This window comes from Cyclopterus lumpus, chromosome 16 (genome assembly GCF_009769545.1).
Source record: "Cyclopterus lumpus isolate fCycLum1 chromosome 16, fCycLum1.pri, whole genome shotgun sequence".
Lineage (NCBI taxonomy): Eukaryota > Metazoa > Chordata > Actinopteri > Perciformes > Cyclopteridae > Cyclopterus > Cyclopterus lumpus.
The window spans coordinates 8,765,378-8,788,416 of record NC_046981.1 but is presented as its reverse complement, the minus strand read 5'-3'; the positions used below and the strand labels follow the sequence as shown (position 1 = coordinate 8,788,416).

The window sequence follows — 23,039 nt, the reverse complement described above, 5'->3', positions numbered from 1 at the left end:
AAGTGCTTCTTTACAAGCAGTGAGCGGCACGAATGTATCATACCCCTATTACCATAATTCCTGGTGCACTCATATATATGGATGTTATAATGTAAGGGAAAATGGTTTCAGATAATAAAAAGGGAATCGAATGTTAGAATCGAGTAAGAGGCATCCACATGCATGCTTACTATCTGAGCACTAAAGAGGTTCACACAAAAGGATATTGTACTATAGTTTAAGTTATAACCAGATTATAGCCTCCATTGTTTTTTCGCACGCGTAGATGATTGATGAACTTGTACGAGAGGCAGCTGGTGCACCTGGCGGGGGACAGACAGTGGCCAGAGCTGCCCTCGACTCTCCATCACACATGATCAGAGGACAGTCTGCCAATACCTTGGCTATAGGATTTTATAACGTCCCCTCTTTTGAGCAAGTTAGACTATTTATAGCTCAGTCGTCACACACAGACACGTATTGCATTGCATCCCACAAGATCTGCAATCTGAGCAGCAGCACACACGTCAAACCTTCCACCGGTCCTTAAGGTATAACGTTTGATAAACAACGTTTTTACTGATGTCTGAGTATGTAACGCATAATGCATGCAAACTACAGTGTGTTTCAATACAATGTATTAGGTAAATGAAAACTGGTGTGGGAGCTATGAATAATGAATGTGGGCGAACGAGAGTGTAAATTATGAACTGACGTCATGTTAAGCAATATGACTGTTAGGTGTATTAAACTATAGCCGAAACTAAACATTAAAATAGTTAATTTATATCAAGCCTAGATGTTATATCTAATAATTATTTTTAAATAATGTTTTGCTACTATGTTCTTGGAGAACAGTGTTCTCCTGCTCACTCATACTGTTGGTTCTGCGGTCACAGGTGGTTTCTGTAAAGGAGTGGATGAGTCCGCGGTCAACCTGTTTCCCTCCTGTTAGTATTATAGCGCCCCCCCTCGGTGGTTAGCGGCAGCAACATGGTTAACATGAAGTTACACCGTAGCTGTCTGTGTTATATGCATAACGAGCTGGGACACAGAAATGCTCTTGTTTTTATTAACGGGCTTCATCATTATTGCTTTTGCAGACGGGTTTTATTTCCACCATATAGTGCACGCCGTCACCTACAATAGACTTGCTTGCGATGTATGATCGTACCACACGTGGTTTAAGTGTGAATGTCCATACATCTCCCCTTGTCAAAGCCATATGATTTGATCTGACTCATGTTTAAATAATAAACTTACCAGGATATAACAATCTATTGGGATAAGGAGTGGGATGTATTTGAACAACTATGAGTCCTGTCCTGTAATTATTGCTATTAATAGCCTACTTATAAAAATACATCTCAGCACACTACCACCCTCTACTTATGTACTTCTCAGAGGTAATATTTGGTCAACACACATTGTTACTGCTTTATGAAGGTATGTTTTTAATGTAAAATCTCAATCTAAACTATAGATGTTAGATAAATGTAGTACTTTTATTTCCCTCATGAAAAGCAGAAGTGTAACAGTAGCACAAAATGGAAACACTCAAAATAATACCTCAACATTGTACTTTGGTGCAGCACTTACTTAAATGTACTTACTTACTTTACACCACTGATTACATGTTATGTTTTACTGTATCTCTCGATCCTTTAGGATGTCTATATCACATTTTGTTCTGCATTATGCCCCATAGAGAAGAATATTTCACATCTTATGTTCCATATGCACTTCTTAAGTACGTTCCTAACGTACTGTACAAACCTTTGCCTTTGGCTCATTTGTTTTTCATCTTTAGTTTTGCCTATATTGGACCTATAAAATGTTTCAATTGAAAAAGAAAAGCCTGTATTTTTAGTCTCTATTTGAATATACTTGCAATATGTGCAGTGCATGGTGCAATATGCTGCACACTGATCTATGTACATTTGGATGAGACAAAAACATCTTGGAAATTAGAGCTACTTCTGTGTCTTTTTGTGTTTTCAAAACTGCAAACAAGCAGATGAAGACATGAACATGCCTCGGTAGAGTCAGAAGAAAGGAGCTTATTTTCTTTGCCAGTAATGAAAGTAAATTGAGAGTGCCGCTGTTGTAACACAGTTCATAGAATAAAGTTAGTTTGATTCTCGGTTGCTTTGCTAGACACAATGTCACTCCAACAAAAATCATTTAAGCAGATGTCTTACATTTGAAATGGCTCTTGCATGATGGCTTTGATGACCCTCTTTCCACAGGTCAATCTTCGCTGAGCAAAGTAATATGAAAACACATGAACCACAGACCCTCCAGTGTGTACACCTGGCCTTTTCATTTAGACAGCAACACAAGAAAAACACTGTTTGGACTTGACATGAGAGCCTTTCACTGCCACTCCAAATGACCCTTCAGCCATCTTTCCATTTCAGAATATTTATTTTTTTACATCGGACTTGTTCTTGGCAGGTTAATGCTCACAGATGACTGAACTGCTCAGATGGCTTGAGGGGGCAGGTACCATCTGAGCAGTGTCAGGGAGAGAAAGTCACTTTAACAGCACCTTACACTTAGCCTAACACATAATTTCATAGTACCAATGAATGTGTTAATGAGACAAAATGTTTTTCGATAGAACAAATCTTGGCAGGCGCCTGTGAATTATTCACTGGACCCAATAAGTTGGCATGTTCGACGATACAATTGGCAAGCAGTATTCACAGAAGCAGCATGCCGCATGCCATCCCTGCTGTGGAATGCATGTTATAGCTATAGTGGATTATCATTGTCCTAAAGTTGACATCTCGCACATTTGTGCCTGTAAAATATTCTACAGACTCTGCAGAGATGACATACGAAGTGAGAGTGAGCTTGTTTGTCAAAGTGGAGAGAATTCAATGCCTTGTTCCTTTTTTCACAACTAAAGTGATGGAGTGATGAATAACGTTTTCGCCACTGTAGATTTATTTCCTGTGTTTGTGTGCCATCCTTGACTGACCATGCCAGTGTGAAGGCAGCCTTCATGTCACGCAGCAGACATTTCAGTTATAGAGAGGAAGAATGCGACGGTGTTTTTGTGCCGGGTGGCGTAAAGTATGACATGACAGAATGATGGAGCCAATCTTCTGCCTGAAATGGCCACAAAGGAATTGAAGGAAAAATACAATTGTAAGCATGTGTGTGTGTGTGTGTGAATGTGGCTGTGTAAAGTACATAGGGGTCTGTGTGCAGGTGTGACAGTATATTTAAAACGTACATAGATAATTGATAGACATATGGTGGGATAGCAGTGGGATTATTTGTTTTGTGAAGGAGCTATAAGTGCATTGTAGTATCTGAATAGTTCATAGTAGATTATCCTTAGAGATGTGGACACCTGCTTATAGCTCATATGAAGCCAGTTCTCATGGTGTTGTATCTTTACTTCTCATGTATTGGCGGCCTACATCAAGTAGGGTTTGTATGTTCCAATTGAGACACCAAGAACCTCCATAAATAAAATCATGTACCCCCACAATAAAACTGAGTTCAATTGTATTTGACATCTGTGACAGAAAATGTCATAATACATAAAAAGGGCATAATAAATCTCACACTGACAGCTTGTTTTAACACGGAGCCCTGCTATGTTTATTTGTTTAACACTTTAAAAGCACTTTACAGTTTCATTGCATTAGCCTCAGAATAAATACCATTTTATGATTTTGGGGTTACAAGGTATCTGTTATAAGTACTGTATTAAGTAGAAAATATATTGTATGTGCATCATTTTTGTGAAAAGGTTACGTTGTACCATCTGGACCTTTACAGCTCTTACTAAATACAACAACAGATCGTCTGATGTTGCTTTTATAAATTAATGAGTTTGTGTAGCTCTAGAGAGTTATACTCTAAGACATAATTAGACATAAATAAAAGTACCAAAACTCATATTAGACTGATGAGTCACTCTGTTTAAAGAAAGCAATTGCATGTAAACATATGATGCTCAAACTCATTAAGTATTGCAGCTTATGGTGACATTTTCTGACGCAGACAGAATGTCTAGCCTAATTGTAATGTTTACATTTTGCATGCAGAACAATCTATATTAAAACCAGCATTGAGCATTGCAAGGTACTTAGTTTATCTGTCTTCGTAATGCAGTGATAGGAAAACAATCTGTATGTTAGCTAGCAATTCTGAATTCTGAATGATCCAAAAGACTTAATTAGTACCGAGCACCCAGTGTCTGCATAATGTGTTCTTTAGCTGGATTCCACATATGGAAATACACTCTCCTTCTATCCACCAATTATATTTAAAAATGACAGATGAATAATAATTATGTAATTTCACCAGTGGTTTGCAATCACAGAAACACTGAACATTTTTAAAAACACACATTAAGAAGTGAGATTTGTTTTTTAAATGTACATCTCTCATGCTAATTTTGTTCAGCTTCATGTTCACGCTTGTTGACACCCTTAAACTATTTTTTGTGTGGTCCAGGATCTATTATTGGCTCTCGCTGTAAGTGTTTTCTGTTCCATAACAAGATGAATCCCCAACATGGCATTAGGTTACCAGGCAACAGTGCACACTCCATTGCTTGGTTATAATTTCCTTTGTGTAGTTATGATGCTTAATAGTAAGTGACTACATGGCAGTCAGACAAATTTAACCACTGTTAGCAGAACCCGTAGAGCCTGATATATGTCAGGAGGCGGAGAGGCTAGCAGGCTATATTTGGAAGCTATGTTCCCTTCAAAGAGACGGGTTCTAGGTCTGGACTTGACATTTCTCTTAGACTGGAATAAATGGGTTTGGGTCAGTGAGTTTTTGCGGGAGGAGGGGTGTTGTTGATGCCCAGAGGAAGGTGCTGGTCTCTGTTCTGCAGTGGCTCATTGTTTTCTTCTCTTCATCGCTATGGTACAGGAAGCTTAAATGGCAGGATAAAACTAGCAAATATATAGACAGTGTTGAAATACAACACATAAAAAGGCTCCGAACAACATATTACCGCTACTATAATGCACACGAGATACCCATAAGAACAGGACAAATTGTCATTGTCAGGTTAAGCTTTGTACATGCCAGTTTTATGCTTTTTAAGTCATTATATTGTTGTTTTTTCTCTGCTTTGAGGAAATGATCTAAACTCATATAAATAACCCTTGTAAAACTAGTATTTTAAAGTAAAATACATTGTCAACAACTGGTTATTGAAAAGGTAACCTGTTGAGGACAATTCAGGTCTTGACACATTTTGATAAGACAGGATGGTGCAACAGCATCTTGGTGTCAGTCTATATTGAACAACCCTGGATTGGCCAGGAGTTGTGAGCCTTGATCTGGCAGGGCCACAACATATTTACAGGTGATGTTAGAAATCAGCTAAAACCAGTTCATCTGCATAGGAATCCCTGCTGAACAGCTATTTTACCTACTTCATGATGCTATTTTCTTAGTCCACTCGAAACTAGGACATTATTACGTTTTTCCCTCACCCACACACTTAGTGTTTGTTGTTTCTGTTCCTTTTGTTTTCAAGTCACGCGTCATTAACAGCAACTCTAGACAAGGCTGTTGCATTGTATACACATACAACATTAAACCAACCCGATAATGTCTCTCCTCCAGCTCACCTGCAGGTTGAAAGTCAGAGGAGTTCGGGCTGCAACTGTTGGTGAATAAAGGAGGAGGTAGTGGTGTATGTGCTCGGAATATCTTCTCTCTATAAAGATAGTAGGAGGAGAACAGTCGCCCAGAGGGGGAATCTGGCTCCTGTTGCAGCCAAGACACAGAGCCTGATGTTCTCAGTGTTGTGCATCTCGCCCCACTGTAGACCCCGAGGCTCTCTGGGGGGACCTACCTTCATTTGTTTTCACTTCCTGTCCAAATAGAGATGGGGAGATGAATCATTCATGTCTTTGAGTGGCCTCTTGTGTGCATGACAAATGGGAAGATTTAAGGCTCCTGTTTTGAGTATTCAAGATAGATTCATATGCTTTTGATGACCTCCAGTTGCATTTTTTTATTCTTCTGTAAATTCTTTAGTTGATGTTTTTTTAAAGGCGTACCATTTTTCATAGTAATTTTCTCAGCTGAAATATGTGTCTTGCCTATCTACTTACTATTTAGTATTTACCTATCTACATACCCATCTGCTAATCGGTTTGTCAGTGTTCCCGTTGACAAAGCGTCATGGGGTGTGGCCATAACTCGATCTTTGTCTGTCAAATCTGGGTGGTGAATTCAGTGAAATCAGGGTGGGGCCCTTTTCCTTGATGGCAGAAACAGACAAACCTTAGACTTCAAGGGCCCATTAGCTGTCACTCCATGCCATCCCATCATCCTCTGTGGCCCTGACTGTGCTGTTATGCGTCATGCTAAATATCTCTTTGTTGTTACCTTTCATCTGTGCTTTCCAACTCTCTCAGCCCATCCTAAGAGTTATGGGACTGCAGGAGGTCATGGCCGCAACCCCTCCCCACTTTGCGTGAAATGTGCAGAACAAACGGATCCAGGAATTACACAGAGATTGGACACACTTGCTGGATATCTAAGAGCAGAGCCCTCGTAAAGGGCTCTATGGCCAGATAGGTGTGAAAGGGTTACCAGCCCATCTGTTACCCTAACAGAAAAATGTACCTCCTTTTGAGGTGACAACCTTACAGCATTTTTTAAATTCTGCCTTTTATCTTTCACTGGCATTATCTCAGCAAAGCTAATCACAAAATGTAAGGTTTCCAAAAAGCAAGGCTTTAGTTTTACTCATGATTAACATCAATGAAGGGCATCTTTTAACAGCGAGCAGACAAAAAGAGATGCCTGAAGTGTTTTATTCTCTCATGCATTAGGTCTATTTTGCTCTCTTAAACAAAGGAAACTCCCTACATTTGTAGTTCAAAAGGAAACTCAACTTAGTTTCATCTTTTGGATTTCACACAGCTTTGAGGAGATCACACAGTTGACACAGTTTCTGTTTTGTGCTGGTAATTTCTACATGTGTTTTAAAAGAGCCAGCCAAAGCTTGTTAGGCCCTGTGTTATTGAAGGGGCTGGGTTGAAAAGTCAGTTTGGTTACTGGATCCAAGATGAAAGACAGAGGTCACGAAAGCTGCAGCCACTCCCAAGCACAGCATGGTGGCATTGCTATGTAGAACTGTGTGCATGCGTATGCATGTGTGTGTTAGTTTGTCTAGGCATGTATATTTGCTTTTCCAAAATGAGTGTCTTGATTTGTATTTTTACAGTATCTCTGCTCCTGGGACCTCTGTGCTGTCCAGTGTTTGTTTTGTGTCAGAATATTTGTCTTCCTGCTCCTTTGGAGTTTGCTGGAAAGTTCACGGTAATATCGTGAGCATTTTTCGAGCCATTCGTGGTTTCTTCATTTCTTCTTCCTGTTTTAATCAACCTGCAGGGTGCACTGTTGCTGAAGGATCCACCGGGGGTTTTACCCCGCTTTGACAGTGTCCCACAATTACAAGTCCTGCTGTCTTAGTTATATCTATCTATGCTTTTTGGTCTCAATCCAGCTGGTGAAACTTACAAATAGGAGAATTTATTGTAGCTACAAAAAGACGGATAAAGTACGAGTTATATATTCTATTATTCTATTACAACCCATGCAATGACACAAACCACAATACAACACACTTATGTCAGTTTGATATATAGGTGATTTAACAAATCTAAAATGTAGAGAGACAGGGGGATTTAGTAGAAACGTACACTAAAACAGAAATGCATGGAAACTGATACTATTATTTTTCCCACCGAAACAAAATGGGATGATCCCTGAACAATGCTTTTGCCTCTCAGGGGAGAAAGGAAATAGGAAGCTGTTTGAGTTATTTAGGCACTCGCATAGGAATTGCAAAAGTATAACATTGTCTTTACAATATACTTGGCTGTTTGTGTAATACAGGCCAGTTCCAGTGCCAGACTTCCACTGTATATGATTGCTCATCGGGGTGAATTTGAAACTATGGTGAAAAATTGTAGATATGATGCTGTAATAAAATCCAGTAACTCAAGGTCACGGTAGCAAAGCATTTAAAAATACAACTGAAGCCCCCCAGGTTTATGCATATGAAGCCGCCCAGACATTAACATTGTAACAGAGGTGATGGGTGCACTGTGGGGCATTTCCCAGTATGCAGAGCACTACCTTAATAATCAGAGGAAGAGCTATTTTTCACAGGTATTGTTGTGCCCGAGACATTTGAGATGCCACAGGAGGCGAGTACTGTGACTGTGCTGTGGTCAAGTTAAGAAGTGGTGGCGTAGGTGGAAGTGGCTTGGACAATAAGCGTCAGCCCACCCTTCCCATAGTAAACTTGATTTCCTTTAAAATCCATGAATGGAGTTTTGCTTGAGTCTTTAAAGGTCATTGACTAATCCAGAATAACAGTCAAGCTGTAAGCATAACCTATTAAACAACTACAGCTTTCATTTTGTTATGTTGTTATTTCCTGTGCTTATTATATTTATGTCCCTGAAGTGAGATTTGCCCCTTTTAAATAGAAAATCTGGTACTTTTTCTGTGACCGACATAACAATGCTGTAATTTGCCAAAGGACAAACAAACTTGATTAAATGTATTTCATTGTAATATTATATTGGTAATACCAAAACTATATATTTAGATAAAGGGTCCATGACACAAGGAATTATTATCCACTCATAAATGGGTTTATTGGAAGGAGAACCTTTGTTTTTATTAATCCCTCGGGGATTTTCTAGTCAGCGAAATTTGGCTGGATTCCATCAAAATCACATGTTTGTGTTTTTGTGTTTGTATGCTCTAACTCAGCGGTCCCCAACCACCCGGCACTGTGCAGCGATCCCTCCGCCCTTTACTGGACTCTATGGGTAATCCTCCACTCCAATCACAAGCATGTGTTCGCTCACAGAAAATATGCACAAGCGTAGCTAGTCAATCAGGAAGTGCCTACCCGAATACGCGCAAACCCCATATTCCACAAGGCAGCACACATCGCTGTTTGACATTCTTATTCTCTTTAGCGAAGGGTGTTTGGCCTACTGCCTGACTGCATACCTCTTTCAAGGATTGATTGCTTTAAGAACCTCGTCAGTGCCTGTCATTTCTTGGCCTAACCACTGGGACTGATCTTCGCTTCTGACGCTTCGCTGTGATGCTTTGCTGCAATGAGAGGGAGACGGGGCCCGAGACTGACACCGTCAAAGTCACTGTCCAGTCGCCAACGTTCTGCTGCCTTTGGCCATCGCTGCTGAGTCACCGGCTCTGTCTGCCAGCGATGACCACCGAGGGGGCATGTTGGACTGCCGCTGACGAACATGTGTGTTCCTCCTTTATCTACCTCCACACAGGGAGACAGGAGGGAGACCCAGTGACACAATGTCAACCTTCCCGAGCCACAGGCAGCGCTTTTGGTCCTCCTGCACTTCATACTCTCGAATACAGGGGAGGTCTGTGATGGCACCACGGTTTTGGAAAAGTGGAAGTGTGCCAAACATTGCAACACCCACTCTCCGCTATGATTCTCCCCGCTACAGCAGAACAACCCACACCTCGGAGTGGACGCATTTGCACATGTGCCATGGCCAAGAAAGGTGCTTTACGCTGCTGCGCCTCATCCCTCTCTTACTGCAGAGGGTCGGATAAGGAGCTGTCAGTCATTCTGGTAGCTCCAGGTCATCCTCGGTGCAGTGGTACACAGTAGTGAGTCAGACACACTAAACGGCTATTTGTGTGCTTTGGAGATGGTGTGGCCAGTAAAGCCCTATCCAAGAAATGGCTGATGGGATGGATTTGTGAGTGCATCAACCAAACCTATAGGCAGGCAGGAAGAGGGCTATCTATTAAACATGTCAGGCTGCTTTTCAGAGTCTGTGCTCAATGGAACAACACAGGACTAGGAAAAAGGGTGGGTGTGTGCCAGTTGTGTTGCACCTGAGCCCCTGTTGGAGCTTAATATATCTGTCCCTGTGCTCCATGATGACACGGGTAATGTGGTGTTCACAGTGTGTACTGCTTTTCTTTTTGACCCCTGAAGGGTTAGGCCATGGCTCTACCCAGTTCAGTTGCGTACTCCCTGGGTTTTCTGGGGCCCCGCTACTTTGCCGCTGTGGTGACCAAGGTTATAAAGAAGTTGGTAGGCTCCACTCACCAACCATTCAGCAATCAGGAGCAGTATGGTTGGGTCAATATTATGTCGCAGCAGGGCATACATTCATCGGGCTCCACCCACTGTTCCCATAGGGTCCAGTAGAGAGCAGTGTGAGTAACAAAGGTTACGTTATTGTAACCCTTGTTCTATAAGCACAGGCGTAGCCCTATACCAAGGGGGCCCTGTCGCTCCTTTGAGGGGTGTGGGATGTCAACAGCGACGGGTGCTGCCATATATACTGTGGGGTTCACATGTATTCGGGTACGCACATCCTGATTGGCCGGCTACGTTTGTGCAAATCCAGTCCAGTAGGGGGCTCCGCCTGTTCTTATATAACGAGGGTTACAGATGGCTCCTGAAGGCATTTCAGTGCCAAATGATGCAGTGATTCTGCACATTGGTTTAAAAAATGTTTATCCTTAATCCTACGTCATGTTAAATGGTTAATAGCTTGCTAAAATGCCAGCTTACATTAAGAATCGTTCAAAGGCTCTAATCAATGCTCAGCTTTTTTGGTGTTTGGATTGTGTAAGAAGATCAATAGTTTTTTGTTTCTCTGGTGCTGGGCAAAGTGGACAAGATGGAACATACATTTGGCTTGAATATTGGGCTGAATTATTGAATGTAGGATAGACCTGTACAACAAAAACATTGTCAATTTGATACAAACAGTGGATCGATGGTTTCCTACAGAGATGAGCACATTGATCAGTAAAAATACTGAGAGCTGCCCTCTGTGCCTTTGTGCTCCATATCTATTTTTAGAAAGCCCATGGCAACAGATGAAGGCACGGCATCAGGGATCTATTCAAACTTAGAAAGTAAACTGACCTCAAGGTCAACATACAATAAGTGGATGCTTTGAAATTGGCTTGTTGCTTTTTTTTAAACTCTGTTATGTTCAAACTGTTTCTCACATCTCAGATCGAGGGTTCATAAATGAACGCATTTTCCTGAATTTCTTTTTTACTTTTAAGGATATAAGTTGTTTTATGTCTCCCTTTGAAGAACACCATCTCTATCTTTTTTAAATTTTTATATCCGGCCTTTCTATCAAGAGAAACACATAAAGCTGCATGAGCTCCATCCAACAGTGGTATTAACTGCATTGCAAAACTTTGCTGGCAATGTCTCAAGAATAAGTACCAAACATGACTGCCTTTAAATGCTTTTCATGTTATTTGATCTAACCTGTTAAGTGCATTCTATATTACCCTGAATGTCCAACAGGAAATACCACAGGACGCCAGACAGAGTAACCCAATAAAAACAAGAGCGCCCAAATCATTAGTGGGGAAACACACTCACATAACACATCCAGATGTACCGGCTAATTGGATTTTACCATCAAATCAACAGTTGTAGGGCCTTTGTGCTTTTATGAGACTGACCGCAAGTTGAAGGGAAAATGGTCTGTTCAAAGTGACAAAACTTTACCTAGGGCTTTTAGCAGGTATAGTGGATGGGCTAATAGAGCATGCTGTACTCCACATTCAGAGACTGGGCCAGCATTATGCCATGGCCCCACTCCCTAAATCGATGTAGAAACTATTTCACAGTTGGAAATGACGACTCATCACAGGCTGATGTAAGTAAGATGGCGGGCTTTGAGGTAATTGGTGTGGAGAGGTAATTTCCCTCCTGTACCAGGGCTGCCCCTAGAGCTGTGGCGTGGCCACTAGAGAGAGGAAACTCTAGGACATTGAGCTGCATGGTTACGTCAGACGTTGCTGTTAGTATGCAGCCCCTCTCCTGGGACAAACATGCCCTCTGACTGGAGAGCTCACCTGACAATCATCACATCCGCCACAATCCTCGCAGGGTGGCATGATGAAACTCTCCAACCACACAGGAAGGAGGTCAAGAATAGGTAGGAAGTCAAAGAGGTGGTTAGGACTAATTCGATTAAAACTGATTTGAATAGAGATATATTGATTAAGATCATGTAAGATGAGATGAGATGAGAGGCACTCTGTGATGAGTTTATTTTACAATTGACAACCCATCTCTGAGATACATGGTGGCTTTAAAGTTCAGAGAACACAGAAAAACAATACATGGCCCTCCCACACATGCATCACCCGTTATTACGGGGAACACAATCATTTTCTAGCAGGATCAAATTAGTTATAAGAGTACTATTTGTCCAGCCCTCATATTTGTTGCAACACTTAAGTTCCCTTCCTTCTCCAGTCTGCCTCCCTGCTGGGTTTCATCATGCAGAGTGTGTCACAAGGCAGCAGTGCGATGGTGATTAAGCCACAGAACTTGGGAGTTGATTTGTAACTGGTACAGTAATTGTGGAAATGCGAGTAGGCTTATTTGGTAAAACATGTCCCCAGGTCATAACCTCGGCTCCTCTGGAGCTCGTACCAACGAGAATGATCTTTGTTGTATTTCTAGTCAAAAATAGATACTTTAAATTGGCTCAGTTGAAGTAAATAACATGTTGTGTGTATGGATGCATGTGTTTGTGTTTACTGATATCTATAATGGCCTTTCATTTAAGTTTGGAAAGTGTTAGGGGCACTTCACTGGCCTTGCCCACTTGTTCCATCACCTCTAATATTCTCCCACTCCCTGACAGTGGTCTGATGTCAAAACATACACACATGCAGGTACCCAGACACTTGCACACACACAGAGTTTGTGTTTGATATGAGGGAGGTGACAGACAGTGGAGCCCATGCCCCGGAGAGCATGAGCAGAGTGACGTTCACACTTAAATGCTTTAATAGGACTAAAGTAGACAAAGGCCGCCAGTGACGCAGTCGGGGCTATAATGGGCTTGCCACATTGCTGGTTTACTGAACACTGCCTATTGGATGGAGCTATTTCCAATCCCACAATCCCTCATCAGCCTCAGGAAGCTAGTTATAAATAAAAAAGTGTAGGTCAATTGCTGCTAACGTGTCCTAGTGAAATGTCTCTGTTTTATTTATTTTTAAGGAGCAGTAGGTCAAGTTGACCAAGGTTATGTTCTGATAACTCATTATTAATTTCTAAGTGCAGAAAAGGATTTCACGGCAAAAATAGTTTGCAGCATATATTGTTATTATGTAATAGAGAAAAATCACAGGAACATATAAACCTCAATAAAAACAGGAACATTGCAAAATGTTGCCCTTTTTAATTTTAGGTCTATTCATGTGACGGCCTTCCTTCCTCTTTTGATCAATTATGCCTCTGTTCAGGAAGCCAGGGTCAGAGCCTGCTCTGCAGATACAGTGACAGATGGCGCTCTGGGTCTGTGGCCATCATTGCCTTGGACTTGAAAGCTTGTTGTCTTTCACATATCATACCCAACTCGACTGCCAAAACTAATTTGCAAAGATCAGGAGTTTGCTAAATGTGTTCAACTGAAATGTGTCAGTAAGGGGAGATTGGAGTAATCATTTAGATTTTGCCCATGATGTTCCATGACTCCCTCCCTCTATGTTTGTGAAAATCATTTGTGAGATTCCAGAAAAGTAGTTAGAAATAAAAACAAATGTACGAGTTGTCTTGCTTCTGTTTATGAATAATAATCAAGAAGTACAATATCAGACATTAGCTTCAGAGTTGTTTTTTATGTCTGGGGCGAGCCTGCAGGCTGTGCATTTCCTTCTTGGCTTCTTCGTTGTGCTGTGATAAAAGGATTGAGGGGTTAAATGTTTGTCCAGCTGAAACAACACAGTAAAACTCATTCTCTGTGTCTCTCTAGCCAAGTCGTCAGAGCTCAGGACCTAAAAATAGCCGTGCTGGCTCCACGCCCCTGGCTGGGGGACAGGTCAAATTATGAAGGAAGATGAAAAATTTAAAGGCACAGGCTGCTTGGCCACAAACCCAGCCCTGCATCAATGGTCAGATATAACATTTGACTTGACTTTTATGGGCTGGCGGCAGATTATATCAGCTACAGATCTTGGCCACTTTGGGAATGTAATATTAATTGAACAAGTCCTATAGCTATTTTTGGTGCTCAAAATTCAATATTCAAGTTCTTGAGATGCACTGTAGTGTTTTTGTTTGGACATTTTAAATCCCTGCTTCCTACAGTGTATTGTGTGTTTCAAGGAAATGGGATATGTAATCCCGAAGAGGTGTTCTTGACACAGTTTGAGAGGTTTATGTAATTGTGATCATGCTGTCATGGCATCTTACAGTTGGCTTCATTGGCCAGCTGAAAGCATGCTTCCTGAGCAGCAGTACTACCCTACACACACACACACACACACACACACACACACACACACACATGCACACACACACACACACACACACATTACACTTTGCTAATGCAGCGAGGTTACACTCCGAGTCTTTAATGAACACAGTGTTCATTTGGAGCCTGGCTTGAATTAACACATCTTGTTGGGTTTTTATCACACATGCAGATTTTCACCTAAATGCTATTGCCATCTGTATTTATTACCCCAAAATTACGAGTTAACACATTTTTTTGTGTTTTGTGAATCGTACATAAGACAAACCTTGCAAAACCTTTGACATAATACACTACACATCAAGGCTGAAATGGATCGTTCCACCCATGAGAGAGAGAGAGAGAGAGAGAGAGAGAGAGAGAGAGAGAGAGAGAGAGAGAGAGAGAGAGAGAGAGAGAGAGAGAGAGAGAGAGAGAGAGAGAGAGAGAGAGAGAGAGAGAGAGAGAGAGAGAGAGAGAGAGAGAGAGAGAGAGAGAGAGAGAGAGAGAGAGAGGCTCCATCTGCAGAGAGAGAGTCAGGAGACATGCCTTCTGGCAGGAGCAGCAGAAGACAGCTGTGTTTGGTGTGGTATTTTTAAACGCATCAATGCTGCTCCAATCTCTGCGCCTCGCCTGACCTATTTTTAGCCAGGGCTGGCCATTGTTCTATTTCTGTCACCTGTGGGCCACGCAGTTGTTGATTCATATGCAAATGAAGCTCGCTCCCTCCCCGGCTTGCGTGACTGCCTCTGCGAGGTGTTCGGCGCTCAGTTCACAGCTTCCCGAGCCACTCAGCTTTACATGTGTCTCAGTCTCCGCTCACGAGAGAGAAAAAGACCTATAGACTGCAAAAGGAATATGGAGAGAGGCAGATAAGAAGAAGAAAGAAAGAAAAAGAAAAAAGCTTCTCCTAAAAACTGTGTTTAGTGTTTGGACCAGATTGAATCGTGTTATATTGCTCTTTATCAGAGGAAGGCAGAGAGCTGCCCGGTGTCGTGGTCTCTCCCCTGAGTGGCTTGAGGGTGGCTCCCGGTGACAGGAAACGCTTCGGCTTGCGATGAGACCCGAGCGCTGAGTGGAGTATGCTGCAGACGATTTACGAGGGCGAGTCAAGTTTCTCCACAACAGAAAGGCGCGTCGGACAGCAGCAGCTACCCAACCAGAGCAAGATGCACAACGTGAACAACTCAGGTGATCACGCAGCCCGACGCCTCGTCTCCTTTTGAGGGATCTCGGTTGTTCTCCTTGTTTTCCGCTCCCTCGTTGCATTCCAGTCGCTTTCCTCTATCTCTGAATCTCTCCCTGTTTCTCTGCTGTTGTACACGTTGTCTGCGCGTCTCTCGCACACATTCACTCTCTCTCTCTCTCTGTCTCTCTCTCTCTCTCTCTCTCTCTCTCTCTCTCTCTCTCTCTCGCATACTCTCAACTCTTTGCGCTCAACCAGTCTCTCATTCTGTGTGAAAAGAGAAGTCGGAGCTTCGTGGTAGGATCAGGCGCTTCTTCCTGAATCAAGGTATTTGCCCTTGTGATAGTAAACGCTGCTTTATGAATTTGGATTGTTTAACACAATCTGTGTTTAAAAAAATAAATAAAAAAGTATGCCTCGTAAAGAGTTTTAAGAAGAAAAAAAGTGCAATTTTTTTTCTTTACATATTTATTATACATAAATATACACATTTAACATGCATAGAGTGTTATTGTTTGACTAAAATGAGGAAATGTGTTAACACTATTTTAATGCTATATTGGCTTGAAATGAGTCCCTGTGAACATGAAAGGGATGTTGTGTTTCCATGTCAGCGTGCACTTTTCAAGGAACAGAAAAAACGGTGACAGAAATACTGAAGGCACAACTGAAAGGTTTCTCTCAGGATATTTAGCACAGGCATTAACTGTTCTATTTTTTGACCTGAGAATTGAATTGAAGAGGACATGGCTGACATCAGTATGAGTAACATCTATTCATTCAGGATGAGTCACACCTTTTCAGCATGTACCTATTTAAATAATTAGTAAATTGTCTCTGGATATTACGTCAGAGTTGAGGCATTGTGTTCTGTGAAAACATTATCATGAGAAAGTACAGATTACATGTCAGTGTTTAATTTACTGGAACCTGTATTATGACCTTTTGAGTAGTCCCTGCATTATAACTATTCATCATCAAAAGGGAAAACATGATGTTAAGTAATTCAAACAAATTGTTACATTTCCATTTAAATGTTTTAGATTGACTGGTAAACTGTTAACTGTTTTTGGTGTAAAAAAAAAAAAAAAAAAAGTTTAAAACTCTCCACATAAAAAACTAACTCTAAGGCAAGCAGAACGGGTGACTGAACACATCCAGAGGCAGTGGGCTAAAAACGTGAGGAGATTTAAAATTATTTAAAATTAAGACGGAGGGGATGACGGGGAGATGACACATTCCATCTCTGATCTCTGCCAATAGAGCAGGCTATTTGACTATCGGGCTACAGGAGGTGCAGAAGATGCTTTCTTCTTCTGCCTTCGCGGCCTGTGAGCCAAACAACAGATAGACCGAGCGCCTGAGTTCGGGCTCCTTGCTTATTCTGTGGGTCAGCTATTCTTAGGTGGGTTATTTTCAGCTTATGGCATTAGCCTGCTAAGATTAGGCGTCTGTGCGTTATCATGCCATCTCGGCATGCTCCTGATACAACTGTGGTTTGGAACATATATTTATAGAGAATTCTGTCATTTGCCTGTTTAATTTGTTCTTTCCATTTTATAGTAAATAATTTGACATTATCTGTCTAAAAATGTGACTCCATGCCTCCATGAGTTGTCATGTGAGTGTTGTTGGTAGAGGAGACACATTTTATTCATTACATCTTTGTTACATTTCAAGTGGAACATGAAACTAAAGGGCATACTCTCATTTTTATTTTTATTAGTGTCAGTAACATCAATGTTCGGACAAAAACTGTTTTCAGAAGCTCTCTCCAACAGGGGAAACCGGATTACTTTCCCCCAAGTACAAAATATGTTAAATATTACATAAGCTCCCTTTAAAAAGGACCTCTCAGATAACAACATGGCTGCTTTTTTCAAGTCCTCTTGTCTCTATCCTGTCTCCATTCAGATTGCCTCACCATGTGTTTTAGAAGTGATCACCACTAAAGAGGCCGTGCACAATAACACAAATGAATATGGCTTCAGTATTGCTTACAGTTGCTCATGATACAAATGACTACCATATTATTTAAACCAGTTGTAAGGTGAAGAGTGTGTTAACTGGAAATTCAATACGTTTTTCTTTCATTTTTTTTTAAATACCATGTTCATGGCTTGTGTTTGATCAGTGATACTAAGGGATGCTTTTCCTCTGGTTGGACGGTTGGAGTGTTTGCTGTTGCTCAGAGCATTAAGGCTATTGACTTTGTGATTGATTTATTAAGCATTGTATTGACTGTAGGGTCTGATGCTAATGTTGTCCACAGAGGATAGGATAACGATACAATCTTGTCACAGGGACTTCGCTTAGGTAGAGATTTTATATATGTTGTTTTGTGTGTTGTTTTGTATGAAGGCATGATTGCATGATGGCATGATGGCATGATTGCATGATGGCATGATGGCATGATGGCATGATGGCATGATGGCATGATGGCATGATTGCATGATGGCATGATGGCATGATGGCATGATGGCATGATGGCATGATGGCATGATGGCATGATGACATGATGGCATGATGGCATGATTGCATGATGGCATGATGGCATGATGGCATGATGGCATGATGGCATGATGGCATGATGGCATGATGACATGATGGCATGATGGCATGATGGCATGATGGCATGATGGCATGATGGCATGAAGGCATGATGGCATGATGGCATGAAGGCATGATGGCATGATGGCATGATGGCAGGGCATGAGGCGACTGGACCCCTGGCTCCCCTTAGCGAAAGGCCCGGGTGGTTCAGCTCAGCCCTCTTTTTTTAGCAGATATCCTGCAAGCCGCAGCTCTGGCTCAGCCTGAGTCTTAAAAATAAAGACCTGTTTCTTGCTTTAGACATGCCAGCTGCTCAAAATAACAAGGCACTTAATGAGAGATCCAGCGCCACATTTCAGTCCCAAGCATCAGCTTATTTTTGCCCTCAAACATCTTCTGTATCTCTGGTTCTATTTATACTGTCAGACAGGGAATTTAGATCAGCAACAATCTCAAGTGCACACTGAATGCATACAACATACAACATGTTCAAAGTGTAAACACAAAGTGGGCAATATTTTGTATTAAATTGATGAAATATACACAATATGATCCATGTTCAGTATCACATTGGGTCGAGATGCTCTGAACACCTTTTTACATGGCAATATGTTTGCATGTGTTTACATATGTGATATGGAACCAAATGGAGCCGTCAGTACTAAGGGTGTACGGCACTTTGCATTCTGACAATGTTACGGGGGTTGTGCCAGTCAAAATCTGAGAAAAGCAGGTTACTTAGCCGTAACCATATTTTACACTGTAATACATTTTTTTAACTTTTTATTTGGTGCAAAATAGTTGAGACTGAGATTAATGACAAATTAAAACCGCATATGATTGTCAACATTTATGATTCAAGTGTTGTTTTTTAACTTCTTGCAAATGTAACTATTTCTAAACAACAATATTAGCCACTTTATTAGCATCAATTAAATAATCAGATGTTTTCTGGATTAACTTTAGCTTTCATATGCAACGTATGCAACATATTCATCGTTATTACCGAAAAAACACCTCCAAGGAATATTTATGGAACCATAACTGTCGTTAAAACCCCACAGGGCCCCTTTAATAACCAGTGAAACAGTTGATCAACATTAAACACAATGCGCAACTTTACATTTGATATTTGACAATTTCTTCTGAATAATGACAGCCCTATTCAGTGACACCAAACATTATTTCTAGGTGCAAACTATTTTTTTTAATGTATTTTCAGCAGGTTATGTTACAATCTTAATAACTTAATAATAATAATAATAATAATAACTTGTTTCTCAAACTAGTAAGCAGTTTATATGCTAGCGAGAAAAAAGAAGACATTAAAATGCCGAGCTGCTCTAAAACCCAAAAAAGTCCAACATGGGCCTGCTCAATGGCTTGATAATATGTTAGATATTTATCTATGTAGATTAATAGTAATGCTAACACTGGCGATGTGTGTCTATTCTTTTTCCAGGGTGCGAAGCCTGTTAATGTGGCCTGTGGCAAAAAAAGACAGCCATCCAACATCTCAGATTAAGGCTGTAATTGTCACTCTTACCACCACCAAGGCTAATGAGAGGCAGATCGGTTATAGAAATAAACACTTTGGAGACACTGGCGGTGCGACACTGCAGTGGGAGTGTGGTCACAGGCCATGAGTCACCCTATCCCCCCTTGGCAGGCCCTCCACAGGGAGGAATCTGAGCATGGGGCAGGGTGCTTGTTGCTCCCTTGTGCTAAAAACAAATTTGGGACCTGTCATTCATAAATCTCTTGTTATCAGTGCCTAAAGACAAGTCTGTGCACTTTCCACCAATCAGGAAGCACCTCACTTTCACCCCAAAAAAAGTATTAATATTAATGTAAAGGGTGCTAAAGGACCAATGAACATGAGATGGCAGGCTCTTGTTTGCGATGGATCATCTTAAAAGTGACCCGAAAGTTACATAAATGCAACACTGCGCATTTATTTTTGCCTGTGTTAAATTGAGCAGGCGGCCTCGCAACTGTGACAGTCTTTCGCACATTGTCTATATTAAGACCCTGCTCAGAAAAGCATTTATATTTAGCCCTAGTTACTGGTGGTTCCGTATTCTCCTCTGCCTAAGATGTATTTTTGTAATATAGAAACAACAAATTTGAGTTTCAGATAGTTTCAGAGTGCATTTGACTATGCAACTTTATTTTTGTCGCAGTTGATATGTAGGTCTAATGTATTCTGTATAGAAAAGTACATAGACAGAGGCATATTTTGGCATTTTCTCTGTTTCAATCAGCACAGAGAATAATGTCAATCATGCAAAATGTAAATTATTCATTAGGTAGCGCCTTCAGGGGAGCTTGAACAATGCTCGACTACCTTTAGAACCGTATTGTGTTTCTTCAACAGTGGACATGAGTTGAACAGGCACATGAGGTTGTTGTGGTTTCCTCAAGGGCCATTTCATACAGGCTTAGTTGACCACCCCCCCCCCCCCCCCCCCCCCTCCTTCTCCCATCCTGTTAAACCACTGTCTGAGATTTTCTAATGGAGGCTGAGCTTGATGTGCTGATCAAAGTGGAGATCCTTAATGCCAGTCACAGTGAGGGTACAGAATGAAATATGAGATTAATTAGATATCTCAGTGGTGTTTTCTCCAAGGCAGAAGGTGTTTTTTGTTGCTATATTTAGGTCCATTAGGCAAAAGTGGTATGAGGGCTGTCTGACTTCCTGAGCCCTTCAATGGTTCACAGGTTCTCATCATGCCCTAGAAACAGCGCCCGCTACAGAAGAGTCCTTTTGTTAAGTACTTACACGCTAAGATTAATATTCCCTGTCAGGCGAGACGGGTCTGTTCTACAGGTGCCTGTTCTCTGCCGAGTCGCTGTCCTCCGCTGTCATTTCATGGGAGCTGTTTTTAGAACACAGAAAAAAAATTACAGTACGGGAGTCCCCTCTAGCTGTCTTCAAACTCTTTGAACATGTTTTAAGACAGGTTATTCACTTAGCCACTGAATCTCTGGTGTGTGTGTGTGTGTGTGTGTGTGTGTGTGTGTGTGTGTGTGTGTGTGTGGTTGGTGGGGTTTTGTAATGCCTTCTATCTGTCTCTCTCTGCCGGGGCATCCTTTCTTATATAAGAGCTGAAAAGATGATATAATAATCAACATGTCACATTGCCACTGTAGGCAAGAGATGACATGCAGTGAGACTCGATATCTGCAGGATGGGAAGACATAATTACGTCGCCAGCGTTGCCATGGCAGCGGCAAGTTAGGGTGGTGGATACAAGGGTGTGGGGGTTGTCACAGACCAGGATTGCGCCACTTGCTTTTATGTTTCTATTTATAATCATCACCGCCGCATACACAAGGAATGGTGGCAATGAAAAACAGGCTACATGACAAAACAAATGGGCGCCAGTGAGCTTCACAGCATCAGTGAACAGGAGGGCACTTCTTCCTAATTGATGGCTACTGTGGACTGACGCTGCTTCTTTTGGCAGGTTTAAACTCCTTTTTTATTGGCATTATACTATAGTTTATGAGGATAAATGCATGACAGGACTGCCACAAGGTTATTTATGGGAACATATAAATTGTAACATGCTAGTTTTTCTCGTATGCTTCCAAAGAACAGGTGGTGTAGTAATATTGCTTGTATTTGTTCCCTCAAATGTGACCCTTGAGAAGAGTACAGCAATGAATGCACTCAATAAATCTCCCCCAGCCACTGGAATTTTAAGTAGGTTTGAATATTTCTCTGGTCTCAAAATGGAAGAGCCATTATACAGTCCGGACAATGCGTGCCCTTCCTTGAATGTCACATCATGATCAGCATAACCAACATGTCATTTTGACATTTTTATTTCATTACTGATTAAATACGGGCTCAAATAATAATTTTTAAATATCTGAAACGATTCAAAGATGTAATTATGTTGAAAGGAAAACTTACTGTAGCATGGATTCAACTAAATACAGTTGAGAGGTTGAGAACAAGCATACAAAAAAGATAAAGAAAAATATTGTACAACCACTAATCATCCTCTGTGGAATAGAGAGATGAAGTAGCCCTGTCTCCTATGTTCTTAAAGGTCAATCGATTCTCTCTGTGGAATAACCTATATATAGAGCTCGGAGCCCAAAGGGATGCCCTCTCACTTTGTATCTGGCATTTACTTATAATGGAGGTAGTTGTCAAAGACAACGGCAGTTCTTACAGATGCACACATTGCAGCGTCTGCTCTCAAGAACAGAGATGGAAAGATCACAGGAACATGAATTCACAAATGTATGTGGGTTCCAGGCTCAAACCATTTATATTAACAAGAGATAGCTGCATGGTTCATCTGGTTGAGACGGGGAGACGAACTCTCTTTACTTGTTTATCAAACAGTGGGAAGATAGGATTAAAAAAATATATATTTAAATGACCACTTCGACATTTCGTGCCAAATGTCTATTGGGTCTTTTATATAGCTGCTCCCAGTAGACTATGCTGACGGATGTGATCCCATGTTTGTTTATAGAAACTATAATAATTGCTGCTTTGTGAGGATCATGAGAGTGAAAGTTCCTCATTTCTGACCCTTTTTTTTCTCCCTGCTCATTCTTTATTTCTTCATTTTTAAAACTCTTTTATAGAATCCTAATTTAGTTTTGTTCTGCAGCAGTATACACATATACTTATAACTTCCACCTCTGGTTGCATATTTTGAATTTGTACAGATAAATGGGCAATACAAGTATTGACCAATCTCTTTTTCTCTTTTATTCTCCACAGTGGACATTAAGCCAGACTTGCCATTGGCTGTAGAGTCCTTATCTCCGTTGGACCTGCGTACGGATCTGAGGATGCTAGGGTCAGGCTCTGACCCGGGACTGTGGGAGAGGCAGCTGCAGCAGGAGCTGCTCCTCATTCAGAAGCAGCAGCAGATCCAGAAGCAGCTACTAATCAGCGAGTTCCAGAAGCAGCATGAGAAGTTGACCCGTCAGCACCAGGCTCAGCTCCAAGAGCACCTCAAGGTCAGCGTTGCACTGAACAG

General features: G+C 41.3%; 1 protein-coding gene across 6 annotated transcripts in view; it reads left to right on the top strand.

The window, feature by feature from the left end:
* Nucleotides 1-23,039, top strand: part of hdac9b (histone deacetylase 9b) — a 39,677-nt gene that overhangs the window by 4,218 nt on the left and 12,420 nt on the right. For 3 of the 6 annotated variants that reach the window (XM_034552929.1, XM_034552927.1, XM_034552930.1), the window contains exons 3-4: nt 15,258-15,479; nt 22,778-23,019. In XM_034552929.1, the coding sequence (XP_034408820.1) occupies nt 15,371-15,479; nt 22,778-23,019 (351 nt within the window). In that variant the 5' untranslated portion in view covers nt 15,258-15,370. Of the gene's footprint in view, nt 1-14,903; nt 15,480-15,728; nt 15,802-22,777; nt 23,020-23,039 lie in introns of those variants that run through there. The other 3 variants (XM_034552928.1, XM_034552933.1, XM_034552931.1) reach the window with 3 other exon arrangements.